Genomic DNA, 22,905 nt, shown 5'->3' with positions numbered 1-22,905 from the left:
GGGACCAGATGAAGTATTTCATATCAGCAGCGAGTGGTTTGACAGTGACGCCCTCAGCCTTCAGAGTGTAAAGCTAAGCAGTAATGGGGGGGGGGGGTTAAGTACTGGTGTGCCGTTTTTTAGGAAAGGGAAGGATTAGAACTGTTTTCACGGTCTGATTCAGTACCAGCAGGTGCAGAGGGGACCGAATGGTGTCAATTCTGATAAATCACTTCATTTTCATATCGAGTGGAGACAGAAACATGCTTTGAAGTCAAATCAGATTTTCCTGTTATATAACCACAACGAATAATCTGTAGATTGTAAAATGCCTTAAAATAAGTAATGACATTTTCAAACTTAACAACATAAACATTCTAAATGGACCCCTTTTTATTTCCTTTTTCAATGTTTGTTAATGAAGGAGCTGACAGGAAGTAAACTTGGACCAAAGCTGTTGCCCTAGCAACTTAATAAATTAAGGTTGATTGCCGCCATGTCCCTTCAGTCTTTCCCCGTCCAACACAGTGGCCAGATATTGTTTATCCAGACATCTACACATATTTGATTGTATCACATTTGGCTAAGTGTTGTCTGTAAATTACAAACGTGTTAATAGCCAACAGTTTGATCTATAGGCTGAGATTTAGTTGGAGACGACAGTCTGATGCTGCTATAACGTTAATGTATGACTGTATTACTGCAGCAGACTCCCACTCAACCTAACGTTAGCTAGCCACGCTAGTCACTGTCACCAGCATCATTTAGCCATTTACAACACTGACAGTGAATATTCACGTATCGTATGTGCCTAAAATCTCAGTGTGAAAGCCTCCGTTAACCCGCTACACAACAGCTTTTCGTCATTTTCTCTCCGTCACAGCGAGTTTCTTTCCCCCAAAAGGGAGCGCAGCCTCGGCGATGACGCAACACTGGTCTGGTCTATAGCCTGGAGCCAGAAAGCCCCTCTATTATATGTGTTTTAGGATACGGCAGGGGAACAAACCGGAGATCAACGTTTTTGGATTTATTGTTGGTGCAACCAACTACACAGCAACTCTTCGGCATAGCGTTATTACTTTTACCGGTTTGTTTAAAGTAGAAGTTTGTTTCGACTTCTTCTGTTTACTCTGTTGCTGTCTATGATGGGTGCGTGGTCATGAGAGCCTACTACTGTCAGTGAATCGCATTGGCTTTTGTTAAAAAAACAACATCATCTGCCACAGTTTCAATGACTTGAGCAGTTCAGCAGCGTATGAGCTGCTTTTCACTACAGTGTCACAGAGCTGGTATCTTTGCACACTCAAGAGGTATCAAGCATTATGAGCTCGAGGGCCTTGAGGATTTTACGGTGCTTCCCTGACAAAGCAGCCCAAGGCTTCATTAATAGCCACCAGTGAACGTACAGTATGAATCATGTCCGAAACAGCAGCTGTGTGTGGTACAATACGTTGCACTCTGACTGAATGAAATGAAAAATGTATTCAGAATGTAACAAATATAACACTGACATTTTTTTTATAAAGTTCATGACTCTAATCATTTATAAAGAGCGGCTTTTCCAGTTGGAGTCAAGTAATAGTATATCAAAACTAATAGAATAAAATGAAACACTAACAAAATCCAAAATGTAACTAACACATGTTGTATGGCCTACTTAATGTAATCTCAAATGCAAAGTCTTCTTTTGTGTTTTATACCCAGTGGGCAACCTCCTGTTCTGAAAAGTGAAGTCAATGCAGAAGTGCCTTAGACTTGCATTCTTTCTAATAGCCAGCAGGGGGCGACTCCTCTGGTTGCTAAAAGACGTCAGATTGTATAGAAGTCTATGAGAAAATGATCCTACTTCTCACTTGATTTATTACCTCAGTAAACATTGTAAACATGAGTTTATGGTCTCAATCACTAGTTTCAAGTCTTCTTCAATACAGCATGATGTTCATTTAGTAAATTATGGTCCCATTTAGAGTCAAATAGACCATAAAACAGGGTATGCTTTAGGGCGGGGCTACCTTGGGATTGACAGGTCGATTTGATGGTGTTGTCCGGTCTCCGAGTTGTCCGTGTTTTCATCTTACAACTTTAACCCTTTCACAGTGTGTTTTCAGTTCATGAAAGTTAAATGTAACATTTTGGTAGCCTAATCATGTCTTATTCAGCATTCGGTTGTACTTACCCTCTTGTGTCACTTCTGGTTGCAAAAAAACAATAATGTAGTCCACAAACTAATGGGTGATGTCACGGTGTCTGTCAACTTCTTATATACAGAATATGTTTTTTTATCTTTTAGATTCAATTTTTGTAATCAAGTTTCAGGCTGTAACTAACAATATTTTCACTATTGATTATTGTTTGATAATAAAATGTCAATAAAATGTCAGAAAATAGTGGAAAAAAGTGCCCATCACAGTTTACCACAGCCCATCTGTCCCAGCCCATCCCCAGTGTCATCTTCAGATTGTTTTATTTGTTTGACCAACAATCAAAAACCAAAAGATCTTCAAATTGCAATGATATGAAACAGAAAAACACAGCAAATCCATTCATTTGAGAAGCTGGAAGCAAAAATTTACATTTTTGTGAATGGTTGAGTGGTTTGTTTGCAGTCATCAAATATAAAACAAATTTATAACAATCACCAGAACTAAACTTCTAAGACACACTAAAACACTTATATAGTCTGAAGAAGACCTTCAGCTGCAGGACACACTCAATAATATTGATTCAACCCTCAGACAGCTTCAGGTCTGTATGCTTGTAAATTAGTGTAATTTATTTAAATGTAATAGTGGACCAAAGTGTGAGTTTACTCAGTAAGCATTTCAACATAAAAACGATATAACAACTCTTTTTTTTCAAGTAGCTGCATCCCATTTGTGATGTGACCCATATCCAGTAAGGTTAAATGTATTTGTTTAAAGTTTCATTTGCTCTCATGACTCTTTGTTTTGTTAACACTTCTACCTCCTCTGTTTTGATCTCTGTACAGAACCAGAGCTGGATGTACCCGGGACCCTGGACTCTGTAGCCCGGCAGGTCAATGAGACTGTCCACCGCCGTCGGCGCCGAGATGCCGGGGAGGACGACTACAACATTGAAATCCTGCTGGGAGTTGATGACTCTGTGGTTCGGTTTCACGGCAAAGAGCATGTGCAGAACTACCTCCTCACTCTCATGAATATCGTAAGTCACCACCACTTGTATTTGTCACTAGTTTGAATACTCGTGTTGCAGAGTAATGAGTTGTGTGATGGTCTTTGTGCTGGACAGAATTTAACTGGCATCAGTAGGTACTGATGATGTCTTTATCTGCCTCCCAGTGCGCTGCACTGTGGGTCAATACCAATACATACGGTTGACTGGTTATATACACCGATCAGTCATAAAAGTAAAACCACTGACAGGTGAAGTGAATAACATTGATTATCTCGTTACAATGGCACTTGGCAGTGGGGGGGGTATATTAGACAGCAAGTGAGCATTTTGAACTTTGAACTTTGTGTTGGAAGCAGAAAAACATGATGGCTAGACGACGGGGTCAGAGCATCTCCAAAACTGCAGGTCTTGTGGGATGTTCCCGGTCTGCAGTGGTCAGGACCTACCAAAGGTGGTCCAAGAAAGGAAAACTGGTGAACCGGCAACAGGGTCAGACCCAAGGCTCATTGATGCACGTGGGGAGCGAAGGCCAGCCCGTGTTGTCCGATCCAATAGAAGAGCTACTGTAGCGCAAATTGCTGAAAAAGTTAATGCTGGTTCCGATAGAAAGGTGTCAGAACACACAGTGCATCGCAGTTTGTTGCGTATGGGGCTGCGTAGCCGCAGACCGGTCAGGGTGCCCATGCTGACCTAATGTTATGGCTGATCGGTGTAAATCTATGACTTTATTGGGCACATTAGCCCACATTAGAGGCTTGCAATGATAAATACTGTGGAATCCATACATTGCACGGCAGCACATATACTGTATTTACATCATCATAACTTGGTTTCCTCCATATATCCATGATATCCACCAACACGCTCTTCTAATGCTGCTTTTTATGAAAACATAATGCCTCCGCCCACGGCTGTTGCCGGCACTGAGGCATTATGTTTTCCAGTTGTCCGTCCGTCCATCCTTCTTCCGTCTGTAGCATTCTTGTGCATGCGAATTCTGTGACCTCACAAATCACGTTTTAGGTCATAATTCAAGAATTCATATCCTAATTATGGCAATTTTGCACAAATGTCTATGAGGATGAAAGGATGAAGGGATGCCATTTTGGACAGACATGGATGTAAACTGCAACTTGACTGGTTGGCGGAGGCATACAACCGTGAGGCAATATTTCTAGTTTTTAACTTTCAAGATGTAATTGACTTTAGATTTTATTGTCCCCAAGGGGAAATTCCTCGCCACAGCACTGTACATTTTTTGGATGGAAAAACTGGCATGGCCATTTTCAAAGGGGTCCCTTGACCTCTGACCTCAAGATATGTGAATGAAATTGGGTTCTATGGGTACCCACAAGTCTCCCCTTTACAGACATGCCCACTTTATGATAATCACATGCAGTTTGGGGCAAGTCATAGTCAAGTCAGCACACTGACACACTGACAGCTGTTGTTGCCTGTTGGCCTTGATAATTTGAGCATATTTTTTATGCTAAATGCAGTACCTGTGAGGGTTTCTGGACAATATTTGTCAATGTTTTGTGTTGTTAATTGATTTATAATAATAAATATATACATACATTTGCATAAAGCAAGCATATTTGTCCACTCCCATGTTGATAAGAGTATTAAATACTTGACAAATCTCGGTTTAAGGTGCATTTTGAACAGTTAAAAAATGTGCGATTAATTTGCGATCAATTGTGATCAACTATGGACAATAATGCGATAAATTGCGATTAAATATTTTAATTGATTGACAGCCCTAAAATACATACAACAGCACAGCAGTACCGACATGACAGACAACAGTACACACTCAGGTGTATTCAATGAGGCCTGTTGTTTAAGGCAGCTATGGCTGCAGGATCAGGCTTTTCCTAAAGCGAGCCCGTCTTCACCTGAGTGCTCTGTACCTGCTCCCAGAGGCCAGTAGGGTGAGGTGGAGGCTGAGTGTGTGATGTCCTTTTCTATTGAGGTTGCAATGTGTGCAATTGCCTTATTGTTTATCTCTGCGAGGTTGGCTGTGTGGAGGCCAATTATCCTGCTAGCGATCTTGGTTATTAGTGGGTTTGGCCCTGTTAGTGACGGATAACATGTTAAAGAAGCAGTTGGAACAGTACAGTATAATGGGCTGAGTAATGCTCTGATACAACAACAGGACAAGATTAGGAAATGAGGGGTAACATAGAGGCCTTTTAAGTTTACGGATAATTGCTGCTGTCTAAAAAAAACTGTTCTGTTTCTTTCAGCCATGTCTGAACTAGTCACAGCCATTCATCTTGCACATGAACTCACATCTGCTATATTTAGCCTCCTACAACACATTTTACGCCATGGTTAGGTGTCAGTACTCACATGAGCTCTGTTTGTAGCAGCAGCAGGAAGCCATATTCAGCCAACAAGCTCTGATAAACACACCGTCTTCTCCCTGCCCTGCACCAAACAGTAAGCAGACATAGTCAATGACTGGTTGGTGAAGACAGACGAACATTTAGCAGCTGTAAAGCCTGATATTTTTTTTTCCAGGAACTGATAGAGATCAGAACAGAGCAAGAAGGAGAATACATATTGGACTTCAGTTCACTGAGGTAAAAAGAAAACTGCTTCTCTACCAAGTGGCCAAAAGAATCAGCCGTTTCCTCAAAATTAGTTCAAACTCTGAGCCAGAAATCTCCACTTCAGTAGCACTTACATACACCAAACTTTACAGTTTCATTCCTATCTATTAGGTCTGTCAAAGTTAACGTGATAATAACGCGTTAACACAAATTTGTTTTAACGCCACAAATTTCTTTAACGCATTAACGTAACTTGTGATTTTTAGGTTGTAGCGGGCTCAGTTTAAAGCTAGAGTGAAGATACTGGTATCATATAAAACTAGAAAACCTAAAGAATCCATTGGAAACAACCATGTCATACTAGCTTGTCGAGAAGGAGGCTAAATAACGCTCCAAACTTATGCTAAATTTTGGCGAGGAAAAACTGGCATGACCATTTTGAAAGGGGTCCCTTGACCTTTGAGCTCAAGATATGTGAATGAAAATGGGTTCTGTGGGTACTCACAAGTCTCCCCTTTATAGACATGCCCACTTTATGATAATCACATGCAGTTTGGGGAAAACACATTCAAGACAACAGTCTTGAAATTACATAAACTGGGTATCACTGTAAAGCTGAGACTCTTGTGGATCCAATGAGCCCAACTGTATTCATGTGTGATGATGTTAGTCCTGAAACTTTACAACCACAATCTAGAAACCTAGGGCATTCAGAGGATGCATGGCTTTCCTAGGTAGATTGACAATAAGGGGGTTTCTGAGCAGTTTCTAGAACATCACCAAATGATCGCCATCCAGTCGCCCAAAAAATATCATTCTTGCAGAAATCTCCAAATGTCAAAAGTTTTTGATCCCAAATCACAGCATGGCTTTTAATATGTTTTAATTTAGTATTTTTGATCTTTATTGATTCATTCTCTGGTAAAAAAAATGGTTAAATTTAGCACACAATCTGTGCAACAAATGGTATCAACCCCAAAATTGCTGCAACAACTTAAGAAACATAATAGAGCATGGGAATGCCCATCATATACTTCTATCATAATTCTCTAACCCATTATACTTTCACAACTTTAAACATTTGAGTAGGTATCAAACCAAAACACAATGTTTATTTGTGATTTATGACTAGAACAACTTGACACACAGTGCTGAGCTGCATCTTAAATTAATCTTCAGGTTCCCAGATTTCAGATGATGTACACCACTTCTATGTGACATCTACTGTTGACCTGCTATCTCCCCCTAAACACCCCCTGTCCTCCCAAAAAAGACATAAACTCTATGTTAAAGAGGGGGGAGTGGAAGAGGTTAAAGGTGTAAAGGAGGCAGGGGCAACTACTTATCCAAATTTGTTTTTGTAAATTGTATTGGATTAAAGTTTTCGACATGAAACCGCAACTAAACTCAGTTGTTGTTTTATTCCCCATGTCCTCTGAGAGCTGAGTCAGTATTAGTAAGCACTCAGTTCTGTTTCCCAGGGCCAGAAACATTACAGAGGAGGTTACACTACCCTCTAATCTGCCATAACAATCACATACTGATTGTAGCTGGTCATGATCTGAATATATGAGCCGTCAGCGTTAACAACAGCCTCTCTGCTGTGAGTGCTTTGCTGTGGTTCATTGTTATATCGACAGATCTAGGATGATCATAGACGACACGCAGCGGGTCCACACCAGGACACCAGTCCTGCTCAAACACAAAGGAGTGTGCCATTAAATCCCAAGCAGGGCTCATCCTGCCTTCTGGGTGCGTCTGTTTTCAATGTAGTCTCACCTCAGCACAGCAGGATCATTTAATTAAGATGCTCTTCGTTGGCATTTGGTAATTGATTCAGACGGTCATTTGCCTCAAGAGGCGGATTAGGATCGCGGTCTTTACTCATCAAGTTGTCACAGAGGGTTAGGGAGCAGGGGGCCACAGAACGGCCTCTGTAGTGGTGGAAGAAATTGGCCATGTGTGCGACCGTTTGCTGGCTGCATGGCGAGGCCTTTGATGCAGACGGAGAAGCAGGAGAAAAATACTTTGGCTTCATGCTTTCTGTGGAGAGTGGCATAACTTTAGTAGCTGCTGTTCCTCAGCAACAAGTCCGCTGATGATCAAAGTCTCCTGGAGGGACGGGGGATGGGTTGAACGTGTGCCACGCATACATAAAGACACATGAATTGCGATAGCCGTCGGATAATGTCCATGTTGTAGGGGAGAACAATTAGACTTGAAACATGAAAGCAGCGAGCCGACAATATCAAACAAACGGATCGGATGACGCCTCTGTGTATGAGCAGGAGATATATATACGAGCCAGCATTGAACAGGATTCCGCTCCCATTGATTTTATCAGGGTGAGTGTGTCGCAGCTTCAGCCCCGCTATCTGACGACTGGCTGTATTCTTGATTACTTTTCATGCGTTTCCTGTGAAGGCGTCGACCCAGAAATATTTTTAAAATCCTTTTCAGCCAGCGGTGCAAAAGATAATCCTTTCAGATGCATGTGTTCAGAAGCATTGATGGCATAATATTGTTGACACACTTCCCTTGCAGTCTTTTACCTTTTATGGGATTGTTTTTATTTAACACAATGATTGTATATATTGTGTTTAGTTAAAAGCTGAAATGAGCTATTTAAATCACAATACTGACTGGCTTCCACCACTGTCCAGATGAGGCACATCTGCTGAGTGGATCGAGGCTTTCTGTTCTGTTTCTGTGGATTGATTAGAAAGATTTCAGTCTATGTGCTTGTTGATAGCAGTCAATCAGAGCACCATCAGTCATGTGTTTCCTGGAGTCTCGGTTTGGGTTAAACAGTCGAAAGTTAACTGAATTGACTTCTGAAACTTCCTAATTTTATTATTTCATAATCATACAACACATGCTATTTGTTCATTAGTTGAACAATAAAAATACTCATGAAAAAGAGAATTATTTTATGAAACTAGTCATGGTAAATGTAAATTACAAGTAAAATATGATGTCAGGTTAAAAAATCTAAAGTATGATTTTTTGTTTTGTTTTAATCCAATAATTTTGATTTCATAGGTTTGACAAATCAAAACATTGACTTATCGCTTATTATTACACGGCTTTGTGGAATACTCGATTCTGATTGGTCAATCACGGCGTTCCACGGTCTGTTATTTCTTCATAACAGACTGTTGTTATGAGCGCAGTTCTGATCTCGGACTCTAGTGGACCGTTTTTGTGTGAAATTATTGATTTCTTAAGTAAATAGCTATGTAATAAGCGGGATAATGTACAGCTAACTGGTCATACTAGTATACAACGTATACATTACACGTATATATACATACAGTATATCGTAATTCAGAGAAAAATGTGACACCTTATGCATCTCTCTCACTCTCGCTCTCTCTCTCTGTGCTGCTATGGCCGGCAGTGATGATATTATGAGGTTATTTATGGTGTTTTTCCAGCAGAGGTCCCGGCTGGCTTCGACTGGAGGCAGCTCAGCTCTGGCCTCTGAACACTGATTACTATGATTGACAACAGTCTCCAGTCTGCCATGTCTGTCTGTCTGGACCTCTGCCTGCCTTTCTCTCACCCTCTCTGGTTCTCTCACACTCAGACCTGCAGACTCTGCTCTCAGATGCACCTTTCCTTGCCTTTCACCTCTCCTCTTCCCATCTATCCTCCCATCCTCCCTTCTCTCCTCTCATCTTCCGTGCTATTTTTCTATCCTTCCCCCTGTCTGTTTTCCCTTCTATCTTTCTAAATGGTAAATGGCTGCATTGACTGTATAAGGAAGCTTTTATACAAAGCTTTTTGCAGCCAAGTAAGCTGGTCTGACCAGGAGCACTTTGGGGTTTGAACCACCAACTCTGTGATTAGAGGATGACCTGCTCTCCTCTCTTATCCTCTCCTCTCCTCTCCTCTCCTCTCCTCTCCTCTCTTATCCTCTCTTCTCCTCTCCTTTTCCCTCCTATCCTTGCATCCTCTTTTCTCCCCTCTTCTCATCTCTTCTCTTCTCCTTTCATTTTCTTTTTTTCCTTTTGACCTAATCTCCTCTCCTCTTCCCTTCTGTCCTCTTTTCTCCTCTCGTTTCTCTCCTCTTTTTCCTCTTCTCCTCTTCTGTCCTGTCCTTTTCTCTTCTATCTTTCTACCCTATCTAACTATCTTACTATCTATCTTAATTTCTATTTTTATTTTTATTTTACTTTATCCTCTTCTTCCCTTCCTTTCCTCTCATCCTTACCCACTCTTTTTCCCTTTTGCCTCCTTTCCTTTCCTCTCCTCTACTTTTAAATCATCTTCCCTTTTCCTCTCATCTTCTCGTTTTCCTTTTCTCCTCTCTCCCTCCACTTATCCATCCTCTCTGTTCTCCAGAGAATTGTAACTGATTGTAATGAGCTTGTATGCATGTACATGTATGGATGAGTGTTTTTGCATATGTAAATGTGCATCGTAATTAGTGCACTAATGTCAACAGTGTGATCAACAACACTGTAGTTTCCAGACACACACACACACACACACACACAAACTATTAATCTGTTCAGCGCTGCTCCAGCTTTGCATTTGGTCCCCAACCTGCTCCAGTAAATGAGATAAGAATTAAGTTCTTTTGATGTCACGTCCTTTGTCTCTAATGCGACTCCATTAGTGAGCCTAGCATAGGCTTTCTTACTGTCAGAGAGGACTACTCTGCACTTTTGGGACAATTTGTCTTTATAAAATCGGCGATCAGAGCTCCCAGCGCAGGAACTCCCCTCTGTATTTCTTCTCTCTCATAACATGCATGGCTGCTCAGTACATTCTGCTGTAATCAGCAATCCAATTTAGTTAAATGCTTGCTGCTTCATTCAGTTCTGTGATGTTCACAAACTATGGAAAACTATGAGATCGAACCCTCTCTGTCAAACATTTGAAAACATGTTTAGGTTATTTCTAGGCATCTTTTTTGTTACATTTTATGCCTATATTTTTTTGGTCTCACACCATTTCTATTTGGATCTTTATTCATTGGAGAATTATATAAAGATTGTGCCTGCTGCTGTTGGATCTGTTTGGTCACATAAAAAGACACACGCAGGAGTGAAATTGCTTCACCCGGTGGCACCAGGCTGTCAAAGATCAATAACAGCTTCATATTTGCTGCACATTTCCCATGGAAGCCTCTGACAGAAAGTATTACACATCGACTCATTCACCATAAAACTCTCCAATAAAAAGTTATGTCTTGCCCAATCCGCCATCTGCAGAAATGTCAACTCTCACCAACATCAGCATGTTAACAGACAAAAGTTTGATGCTTTTACTGTCAGGATGATGATAATCTACATTTCTGCAATCAGAATCAGATGAAAAAAGATACCAATTGTGTAGATATCTGAGTTTAATTGTGTGAATTCATCCAAATCGAACTCCACTGGATCCACAGCCAGTAAAAATACATAAAAAAAACCTAATAAGGAAATAGTAGAAACCACCCATATCATCAAGAGGAGCTGGAAGCAGCGGTTCCACATTACTGAGTTTCACTAATGAGTCCTCTTAATGGGACATAAAGTAATTCATGACTTTTATGGACCTCTGTTGGTGACATGTGGGTACTGCAACAACATATACATTTAAATATATACTGAGTTATCAGTTTATTACCCAGTGGTGGTAAGTACATTTACTCAAGTACTGTTCTAAAGTGCAACTTTTATGTACTTTTGTTTTACTTGAGTATTTAAATTTTATGCTAATTTATACTTTTACTCCACAACATTTCAGAGGCAAATATTGTACTTTTCATTCAACTACATGTATCTTACAGCTTTAGTTACTAGTTATTTTACAGATTAACAAAACATATGATCTTTTTATGAAATATATAAAGTATAACGTAAAAATATGCTCAACCTCCACCAGCTGTCACATTAAAATGCTGCTTACATGTTAAACCATCAGTAAACGCAGGTCCACCTAAAAATAGTACTTATCACAGCAGGTAAACATAGCACTGAGGTGATGGTAGACGCAAGTATATGGACCCCTGAACATTTCACCCACAGGTCATTTTTGAAAATCTCATTCCAAAACCATGGGCATTAATCTGCTGCTGTGACGACCTCCTCTCTTCTGGGTTCAGACTTTCCATCAGATGCTGTAAACTGGCATCAGGGATTTTCTCCCTCTCTGCTGCAACAGCATTAGTGCGATCCAACACTGATGTTGGGTGATAAGTCCTGCCTCACAGTCGGCATTCTAGTTCATCCTAAAGGTGTTTGATGGGGTCGAGGTCAGGGCTTCCTTCAGGCATGTCAAGTTCTTTCACACCAAACTGAGAAAACCATTTCTCCACGGACGTGGATTTGAGCATAGGAGCATTGTGTCATTTTGAAACAGGAATGAGCCCCAAACTGTTGTCACACAGTTGGAAGTACACTATTGTATAAAATATTATTGAATGCTGTAGCTTTAAGATTCCCTTTTAAGTGGATGAAAAACCAAATTATTTTCAATATTTATTTTACAAAAAAAGACAAATATAAATGTTCCGTGCCGGGGCAAAAACGCTGGCATTGTGCCGTATATTATGGATCTCCCAGATAACCTGATATGGAGAGGGCAGAGAAGAGTAAAGCCAGTTTATGAGAAGTGCCGGTCCACTTTGAGCACTGCATTAAAGCATGTGCACATGTGTGTCCATATACTTCTGGCAACATCTCATAGTTCTTCATTAGCTTGAGAGGAAGACTATGATCCACAATCTGAACTAAATTAAGTAAAAAAAAAATTGATGTTTTGGGCTGAAAGTCTTCATTTTCTGAGGTGTGTATATCACATTCTTAAAGGGGAACTGCACCTATTTTACACATCAAAGTCTGCACAAAGTCTGATAAATTGCCTCAAGTGATGTCACTAGCAACAAGGCTGGCAGTGACATTAGCCACTACTAACATAACACAACCGTAATCTCCAACCAAACTGTCGGCAGTTAGAGTTGTATTGGAGGTAATGTAGGTGCCAGATTTTGACAAGGAAGAAGAATTCATTCATTTTTTTCCCGCTGTTGTTTTGATCAGTTTCGCTGTTTTCAGCGTTTAACTTGTTTCTCAAAGAGAATCTCAGTTTCTCTCCTGTAACTTTGGAATCGGAGATCTTTTAACTGATGCACGTTTTGTAGCGCATCAGCACTGACAGCCTTCATACAGTCTGGCAGACACACATGCAGACTCCCTGTTTCTCTGTCTGCAAAGACTCGTTTCATGTGCATCTCATGAGCAGAAAAAGACAGCAAGAGACAATCCTTGATGCCTCCAACTTAGCTCTGCTGAAACACGGAATTGAAATTGAAAAATTTAATTTCATTTGATATCATTATTCTCCATATGATACACCATGGATGGCACTATGTAATGGGAAACCCTGCTCTGTGTGCATTACTGTTTTATTAACACCTTAATCAGCTCAGATTAATGCATCAATTTAGACAGGCTGAGGGGAAAAAAACTCTAAATTGATTACAAAAGTTCCAACATGAAGACAGCACTTGAGAGGACAACAGAAAAGTAGCGTCGTTCTTTAAGAGATTACACACAAGATAGTAAGTTTTGAGATTTGACATTTCAGCTGAGGAAGCAATCAAGTAGGCGGTATTGATCGACGACCTCATCAATCCCCCGCTTCTCTCTAAAGTGATGTATTGTGGCCATTTTCATCTATACGGACCAGCTGTACTGTACGTGAGCTGGATAAATGAGCGCCTGCAGGCAGACAGCAAGAGGAAGTGAGTCCTATAGTGTAAATGTGTGGAAGAAGCTGTTAAGAAGTTGCTGTGATGTCGAGTACATCCTTATGACCGACCTTTAGAAAGCGAGCAGATCAGCGTGTGGGAGAAAGATGGTGTAATTTTAGCTGGCGGTGCAGCTGACGCCGGGGGAGCGGAGCTGCTTTGCCAGTAGATATGAGTTCAGGATCAGCAGCATTTATCTTCTTCTTTTCAAAATAAAGCACCCATCTGCGGCGCGGGTCACATTCAGCCAGATTGCTGCTTCATACAGACCAAAGCAGTGAGTAATGGACACTGCTGAACCTGGAGTTTACTGTCCTGCTTCTCCTGCACCCCAAGATGTCGATAGGGGAAAATGTGCTCTTAGGACAATTTAATGATTATATGCTGCTGGAATACTGTATGTTCATCCACCTCCTCTAGCCTGTGAGGAAAACACTGACATATTGTGTAATGAGGCAGATAAACTCAGTGAGAAATCACTGGCCCAAAGAAAATGAAACCCACTGTGACGTCTCCTGTCGCTTCAATTCAAATGCTCCTGATTGCTCATGAGGTTTTCACATGCACAGTGTCAGAGAGCTGGACGAGATGCTGATTTGTTCACTGACCTGATTGGTGCTTACTGCACAGCCGATCAGTTAGTGGCAAAACAACAGTGATAAAGACACACATCACACTGAGCCTGTTAAAGGTCAGCTGTCAATAAAATGCCTGTTGACAAGCATGACATCTCTGCACAATTTATTGATTTTTTTATTCATTATTATTATTGTTTTTATTGGTGAAGTAACAAAATAAAATGCACAGTTACATATGTACATAGAAGACGGATGTCTGTGAATCCTCATTGCTTTTCATATAATATCACATCATGTAATATCATATCATATCATATCATATTATTGCTGTTTTATTATAATACATTTGGATATTGTCTGGCATGAATTTCATACCAAGGTTAAGCGAAAAACAAAAGAAAATTAAGAGGCTCATATACACTCCATCCTCAGGTAGATAAATGAACATGCACATGGAGTAATCGAAACAAAAAATCCATCAGTGTGTTTAATATGTCCCAGATACCCACAGATACAGTGAGCAACGCTGATCCCCGGAGGGGAAATTTGATCCCTCTGGCTGATTAAAAACACACCACAGATCTGTGGAAGATGATAATGTTGAGAGAACAAGGCGACAAACAGCGAGAGGGCGACTTAAAATAGGAACACAGCTTGAAAAAAAAGCTCACTTTACCTTTTCTGATGGAAAATGTTTGTCTGGCTGTATGTGGAGAGTCCTTTGCTGGCCAGGCTCGCTGACTCACCCAGCTCTCTTTACATTATTTCAGCAACGGTCTGAATACTAAGCATGCTTCTTTCTTGCTCTTTCTGCAACTGTTTTTTTCTCATTTTTATTCCCACTCTCACATCAGAAACCATCCACATGAAACATACCTTCCTTTGTTGTTTACCTTTGTCACAAAGACCTTAGTTTTCATAAATATTTTTCATAAATATACATTTGCACAAACACACACACGTATGCTAGAGTTGTGATTCTCTGCCTGAACCTGATAGGACCCGACCTGCTGGGTTCAGGCCGGGCTTGAATCGGGTCGGATTTGCTTTTATTTTCAGTTGAGCAGGAATGCTTCGTGCTATGATCATAGATTGTATATAAGAAGTGAACGTATATAGTCACCGTGACGCCACTCATTGGTTTATGGACTGCCGATTTGAAGCCTTAAGTTCGGAATTTTGGCCGTCGCCATCTTGGTTATTTGAAACGAGAAGTGACACAAGAGGGTGGAGCTAAGTACCACCGAACGCTGAATGAGACATTTTTAGGCAACCAAAATGTTCAGATTAACTTTCATGAACTGGAAAGACACTGTGAAAGGGTGAAAGTTGTAAGACAAAAACATGGACAACTCCCAGACCGGTCAACGCCGTGGTAGCGACCTGTCAATCACGAGGTAGCCACGCCCTAAAGCATACCCTGCTTTATGGTCTATTTAACTCTAAATGGGACCATAATTTACTAAATGAACATCATGCTGTATTGAAGAAGACTTGAAACTAGCGATTGAGACCATAAACTCATGTTTACAATGTTTACTGAGGTAATAAATCAAGTGAGAAGTAGGCTCATTTTCTCATAGACTTCTATACAATCAGACTTCTTTTTGCAACCAGAGGAGTCGCCCCCTGCTGGCTATTAGAAAGAATGCAAGTTTAAGGCACTTCTGCATTGGCTTCACTTTTCAGAACAGGAGGTTGCCCACTGGCTATAATCAATAACCTACTGTTGCATAATTTCAATATCGACTTCGACAGCAGTTGCCGTAAATAGAGTCCTGACTCCTGCCTCTCATTAACGAGGAGAAATGTTATATGGCAATGGCATATGACAGTTTTTGGGCTGTGCTGAATATTCGTCAGGAGAAGGCTATGGCTGAAAGATTTTGAAAAAATATCTGATTGTGATTATTTTGACTGATATTGCAATTGCGATATGATTTGCAATATTAGAGGGAATTATAATTTTTATATCATTGTCATTTTCATTGAAAAACATGTTAAAATGATTGTGGTGTGATTTTTGCAGGAATCAATACCAAACAGAGATGTTTTCTTCAGTAGGTAGAATATGATGTTTAGGCCAGGACATCTCTGCAGCATGGCGATATTTCAATGAAAACGGCATTTTGACACACATTTCACCTTTAACAAATATTCAACCTCCTGCGATTTGAAAATTGCAGGAGGCCATATTGCGATTTTGATAAAATTTCGATTAACTGCTCAGCCCTAGAGAAGGCGCATGTCAGAGATGTACAGTGAGCCGGTCATTGTTGTGAAATAAACCCCAACAGGGCGATGCGATTGGTCTTGCATCATCCTGAAGGGGTTTATTTGACCGGCTCGCTGTAAAATTATCCAGCTTATTACACGGCTACTTAAGAAATTTTACACAAAAAAGGTCCGACATAAGAACTGTCCCCATAGCAACGGTCTGTTATACTGTACATAGCAACGGTCTGCTACAAAGAAATAACCATAGAATGCCGTGATTGACCAATCAGAATCGAGTATTCAACAAAGGCGTATAATAAATATGTATAATTCAGTTTTTTATCAGGCTTGGAAAGAAACTTTGTGGCTTCATGTAGGGTCGGGCCTGATTTTTGGGGCACGATCATAGCTCTAGCATATGTATATCAAACCAAAAGCTCCTTTTATTTAGATGCTTATTCTTTTTTTTTTTTTTTTTTTTTACTGGTATGGCGATCATGTTTTGTGAGGAACAAGAACATAATGAGAGGATGCTTCCTTGCTGCTTTTACAGGCTCCTTCAGAATGCCAGAATATAGTGGTTGCACAGGTCTGTGATTACAGTCCTTCATGGAGTGATTTGTAAAGAATGGTATGTTTCTCTTCCTCTGAAGAGTGGAAAGTAGAAGCCCAGAATTAACAGGATAGGGGGGTGTAACGTGTCAATGACGCAGATGCCTTAAAATAAATGCTCCTTGTGTGACCTCTGATGGATTACGTCTTTCCCCTGCTTCTCAGGTGAACGAGATTTACCACGACGAGTCGCTGGGAGTCCACATCAACGTGGTCCTGGTGAGGATGATCATGCTGGGGTATGCCAAGGTGAGTTTCACAGTCCATTTCTGTTAATTTGCTTTGGTTTGGAAAGCAGAAGAAGCAATTCCAGACAATGATAGAAACTCAGGAGCGCATTTGCCTCCGAGAGTGCAAAATGATTGGTGAGTGGGAGAAGACTGTACTTTAGCTCCTCTTCACTCTGCTCTGAGTTTGATCACATCTGAAAGAAACTAAAGTCTCTCGTCTTCACAACATGGCTGCAACTAGTGATTATTTCCGTTATCCACTCATCTATGAATCATTTAAACAGCAAATGTTAAAAAACAAAATTGACATCACAATTTCCCAGAGCTAAAGGCCTTATAGTTACATTAAGGAGCCAATAAGCACTCTTTAAATAAAGGTCAACCACAGAAACTGGCCTTTAGTTGAAGTGCAGTATTGATTAAAAAACAACAACTTTAATCATAGGATCATCAGGAGAAGGATGCAAGAGTTAGACAGAAGAAGCCTATAATAACACTGCATTTGCACAGTAACAAGAAAACTGAAATGGGAAATCGAAATGCCTGGAAGAAACAAAGTATCTCCAGCTTTTTTTTAATACAAAAAATGTATTACTGAAAGATTTAGAGCAAGTATAAAGCATAGTAAAGAACACACACACATATCTTAGGTCTGCTACAGTGTTAACAATTATGGCGTGTCTAGTCAATTAACAACATTGTTGTCAATTCACTTTCTGTTGTTGATTAACTGATTGATCATTTTAGCACCAGTTAGGAGAATACAGATATAAATACAGACTCTATCAGCACAAATCACCCTAAACATTGGCCAAAGACCTGGCAAAGACATAACATCGATAAAACTAATTATTTATGGATAACGTGTTGGAGGTGTTGTTGCAGTAGGTCACCACAAATGCTCCCCTCCCCACACTTGAAGTCTGTGCACACCAATTTGTTGTTTGCTGCGGGGAAACAAAAGCTCTGACCCAGAGGTGAAGCATCAGCCATCACCGCTGGCTGTTACAGCAAACAGAGAAAAAGAAAATCACAAACACTTTCGTTAGATTAACGGGTAACTTTTGTATTTTTCAGTCTGAACCCTATTTCCCCATGTTTTTGTGTCTAAGTGACTAATGGGGACAACAATTGTTCAAATGGTCCAGTATTGAGGGAATACGCTGTAACTGAATTGAGCTGCAAGGTCAAGTGAGCAGCATCAATGTAACGTTACGTCCATTAAAAGTGTTTGTATTTTTCCACTGAGAGGCCCAGATTGTTATCATAAATGTCTGACAACATTATGGAAAGGACCCTACAGAGAAATAAAATGTTTTTCTTACCTTTCGCTTTCTGTTTGTTATTGATTCCAAGTCCCGCTCCATACTCACTGTCGTGTGAGAGGCAGCCATCGAATTCAAAGACCTCATCCACATTGTGGAAATCATCGAAATATTCAGCCATGATATTGAAAATCTTTTAGATAACACTAAGCTACGCTTTCTGTACTCCAACACAACAAACTCTTCCCAGCTGGCACTCACATTTCGATGATGGATGTATTCCACTATTCCACCGTTGTCTTCCAGCAACACGTCACCTCGCCAGATTTCACAACCAGACTTCTCCTTGAGCGAGACTCTTTCCATAATGTCAGACACTTATAATAACAATCAGAGCCTGTCATTGCAAAAACAAGCACTTTTAGTGGACGTAAATGACGCTGCCAGCTTCCCCCAATAGCACCATATTGCAACCCGTGAGCTGCTGTCGTCTACAGCGTTCTCCCTCAATACTGGACCAATTACAGTAATTTTTTGTCCCCATTAGTCAGTTAGACATAAAAACATGGCAAAGTAGGGTCCAGGTTGAAAAATACCAAAGTTACCCTTTAATCAAGAGTAAACAAACAGAACCAACCATTCTACAGAGCAATAAATTGTCTATTTTCAATGCTCAAACTAATTTCTAATCTACTTTAAATGCTCTCATGCTCCAGAGTCTCATGCCTGTTATTAATAATCTGCTTTTATTCATGCGCAACATCACAGTAATACCAATTACAAACACACAGCATTCAGTCCAAACAAGTCATACAGTAATTCTGTCGTGCTTTTTGTTCTCACGCTGTTATTCATCTTGTATAATTGCTTCAGAGAAGTGGTTATTTCAACCCCATGCTGGTGACACATCCAATAGCCAGTACTAATGGAGCAGAGATGCTAAATAGGGAAGAACATGTATGCAGATTGCAGGGCTCTGCCACTTTCTTTCACACATACTGTAAAAATGCATAATGTATTTTCAGTTGGCTGGAGGAGAGAAAATTCAGTTTGCTATCCAATTATTATTATTAGCCCAGAGCCCCCATGTTTAATCTGTGTCTACCCTGAATGCTATTCATACCTGATGGGATTAACAATATGGAATTTGAGGCTGCTGACAGAATACTAACATGTTCATTTACACTGTCAAGGTTCAGTGGTATGCATTTCTCTCTCTCTCTCTCTCTCTCTCTGTCTCTCTCTCTCTGTGTTCTTGTGATGTTCTTGTCTGTTTATACCCTGTTGTGTTACTTGTTGTGAGTGTTTGTGTAAAGACTGTAGAGTTTCCTCTATAGAAGACAATAAAGAATGAAATTGAATCTGAGTCTCTCTGTTTCCTGTCAGTCCATCAGCCTCATTGAAAGAGGGAACCCATCACGGAGCCTGGAGAACGTGTGCCGCTGGGCGTTTGTGCAGCAGAAAGGTGACCCTGATCACGCCGAGCACCACGACCACGCAATTTTCCTCACTCGCCAAGGCTTCGGCCCCACGGGGATGCAGGGTGAGTCTCCCAGAGGACATGCTAGTATTCAAATGAGAATGTGCAGCAGCCCCTGTGTGGTTAATCTGAAAGCAGTCACATGAGGTCATCCATCACAATACACATCATTATACCATCGTCTGGGTGAATACTCAATTCCGATTGGCTGCAGGGTGTCCATTAATTCCTGATAATGGACACCTACTAAGTAGTTCCAGTGAAACGGTCTGTTCAACGTTCTAAATGAATGCGCTGGCTACAAAACAATCTGAATATCTTATTTACAACACTGAGTGTAACACTCGTCCTTCAGTGCCTCATCCTCTGAGCACCATAGGGTGTTGACTGGAACACACAAGCAGTAAGAAGTAAGTTTACAAGTAGACCGTATATAAGAAGTGGACATAGTCACCCCGATGTCACCCATTGCTTTGTGGACTACGGTTTTGAGTAGTCCACAGTCGTTGTTTTTTTGCAATCAGAAGTGACACGAGAGGGTGGAGCTAAGTACAACCGAACGTTGAGTACCCTGCTTTATAGTTTATTTGACTCTAAATGGGACCATAATTTACTAAATGAACATCATGCTGTATTGAAGAAGACTTGAAACTAGTGATTGAGACCATAAACTCATGTTTACAATGTTTATTGAGGTAATAAATCAAGTGAGAAGTAGGCTCATTTTCTCAAAGATTTCTATACAGTCAGACTTCTTTCTGCAACCAGAGGAGTCGCCCCCTGCTGGCTATTAGAGAGAATGCAAGTTTAAGGCACTTCAGCATTGGCTTCACTTTTTTGACATGGCTGGATAGCTAGCTAGTATTATTAAACATACTGTCAAATTGTATTTCCTGTTTTTCAACCGTTTGTGTGCAATGTTATTGACGTTTAATCTTGCTAGCATAATGTTAGCTTTCTGGCTTGTAGCTGAGCCAAAGGGTTCTATGATGTGAGCGGACTAGAAATACCTCCCGTTGCCAAGTAGTATCTAAGCTCTGTCCTGTTTACTGGAGCAGTGTTTCAATTGCATAAGAACCTAATGGGATGGCAATGATTGTTCCAGGTATTAGCAAACCCTCAGGGTTACCAGGAAAATGGAGTATATATATATAAATTAATGTTCTTATTTTTTTTCCTTTGCTAAGTGACCTGGTAGGATAATGCCCTTTAATGTGTCCATAATCAGGCATTAATGGCCTCCAGGTTGTCCATTAATTCCTGAATATGGACACCTCGTCCGGCATTATCCCTTATGTAAAAGCAGCCTTGCTTGCAAATGTGTAACTTGTTCTGTGGTTTATTCTGACATTTAATGGTCGTGAGAGATTCAGACTGCCCTCGATTCATTTTGAGGGATTACACAGCAAAACAAAATGATTATGCAAATTCCGTGTTGCCCTTTTAACAAGCTGTTTTCAAGACAGTTTTAGCGTGAGACGTGACTCTCATTTGTGAAATCTGTCCAGATTCTCTCTGATTATATTTTAGATGCAGTTAGCACGCTCCAGTAGCTTGAGGTAAAAGTACAGGGCCTGTCTGAAAAGCCCTGAACAATCAAAAAGCCTCTTTATCAATGACTGATCCCCCTAGGGTAACACCCCAGAGCCCTTTTGGGCTTCATAGTTGAGACCTTTCCTTAATTCATATTCTTGTAAATGCATACCTGGAAAGGCTGGATGCTCAGGGCAATTTACACTGTCTGCCAGATATTGACTGCTCGCCCATCTTCTTATTTCCTCCACAGCAGCCAAACTGAAACAATGAGAGCAACTATCCAAAATTGGTGCTATTAAAGGCCCATTCAACTTGCTTTATGCCTTTTTATTTTCCCCTTTGAACAACAGCTGCCTTTATTTTCCAATTGAAAGCAAACAATGTGTACTAATCTGCTAATTCCTTCCTTTTCGCCATTTTAACGTCACACTCACCCCTTAGCAACATGACAACTAGAGGCAAAAAGCTGTTTTGTGCTCGACTTTTCTTTGAAATTCAACATAACTTACTAAAGTTTTCTGTCTTCCTCCCCACTGTCTTTTCGTCTATTTCTTTGCAAAAACCAAATCTTTTGAAGCTCCTTCTCATTTTTCCCAGTACAGTAAAAGACACAGTATTTGCATCCACCTTTCACAGCTAGCCAACAGTAATTCCCCACAGTGGAGAATATTAATTGTTGAATTTAACGGTTCTATTCTATTCATTCGTCAGGCCATGTCAGGTCATTTGTATTGCAGTTTTGTTGAATACAAGGGGAATTTTTATAATATATACTGTAGCTACTGTGTTTCATCAGTTTCAAGCTGAAATCTATTGGGAGGAATAAACTAATACCCGCTGCCTGGTTGAAAATCAGTCAAATATGACAATTCCCTCACCCAGCAGCCCCATTAATCTGCCTGTCCAGAGGCTGATGGATCTCAATTGCGAACTTACCTCGAGTGAAATCACTTTATCTTTAACTGGTTTTGCGACACCGACATCCCATCGAACCAGCTCATTACTCTTAATCAGTCCCACCTTTGTAGTCACTTCATGCGTTGTTTGCAAAAGCTGTTAAAGTTTGATGCCACTTGCCATAAAAAGTAGCGACTGCCAGGGTCTCTAAACTTGCGAGATGACAGGTTATTAAAACTTTGTCTAATACCTATGAGTTCACGACATTCAATTTACAGAGTACGGGTCAATTTTAATTGGGTGGTGTGAACAAAACAACATAAGAAAATGTTTCCATTTTGACCAAAGAAAATACAACGTGGTTACATGCCTTCAGCTTGTTCAGGCATAAAATGGAGATCAACATAGTGCACGCAGTCAGTGCCATGCTGCTGAGGCATAAGTGACCTGGTATACAATGTCATGCTCTACATGAACTGTGGGACACTATGTAACCCACTCATCCAGGATTGGCTCATCTGGACTTGGTAGTTAAACTCATTTTATTTTGAAGCTGAATTGTCCTCCAGTGCTACTAGAGTATAGCAGACTTTTTGGACATGTGGTTGTCATGGGAATAAGAGTCAAGGTACATGGACAGTCCATCAGAG

The 22,905-nt window shown here is 40.5% G+C and overlaps 1 protein-coding gene across 2 annotated transcripts in view; it reads left to right on the top strand.

The window, feature by feature from the left end:
• Positions 1–22,905, top strand: part of adamts3 (ADAM metallopeptidase with thrombospondin type 1 motif, 3) — a 170,432-nt gene that overhangs the window by 66,806 nt on the left and 80,721 nt on the right. For both annotated transcript variants that reach the window (XM_037776856.1, XM_037776857.1), the window contains 3 exons: positions 2,969–3,162; positions 17,013–17,096; positions 19,729–19,885. In XM_037776856.1, the coding sequence (XP_037632784.1) occupies positions 2,969–3,162; positions 17,013–17,096; positions 19,729–19,885 (435 nt within the window). The remainder of the gene's footprint in view (positions 1–2,968; positions 3,163–17,012; positions 17,097–19,728; positions 19,886–22,905) is intronic.

This window comes from Sebastes umbrosus, chromosome 8 (assembly GCF_015220745.1).
Source record: "Sebastes umbrosus isolate fSebUmb1 chromosome 8, fSebUmb1.pri, whole genome shotgun sequence".
In the NCBI taxonomy this organism is placed as follows: Eukaryota; Metazoa; Chordata; class Actinopteri; order Perciformes; family Sebastidae; genus Sebastes; species Sebastes umbrosus.
This window is presented reverse-complemented; position numbering and strand designations above follow the sequence as displayed.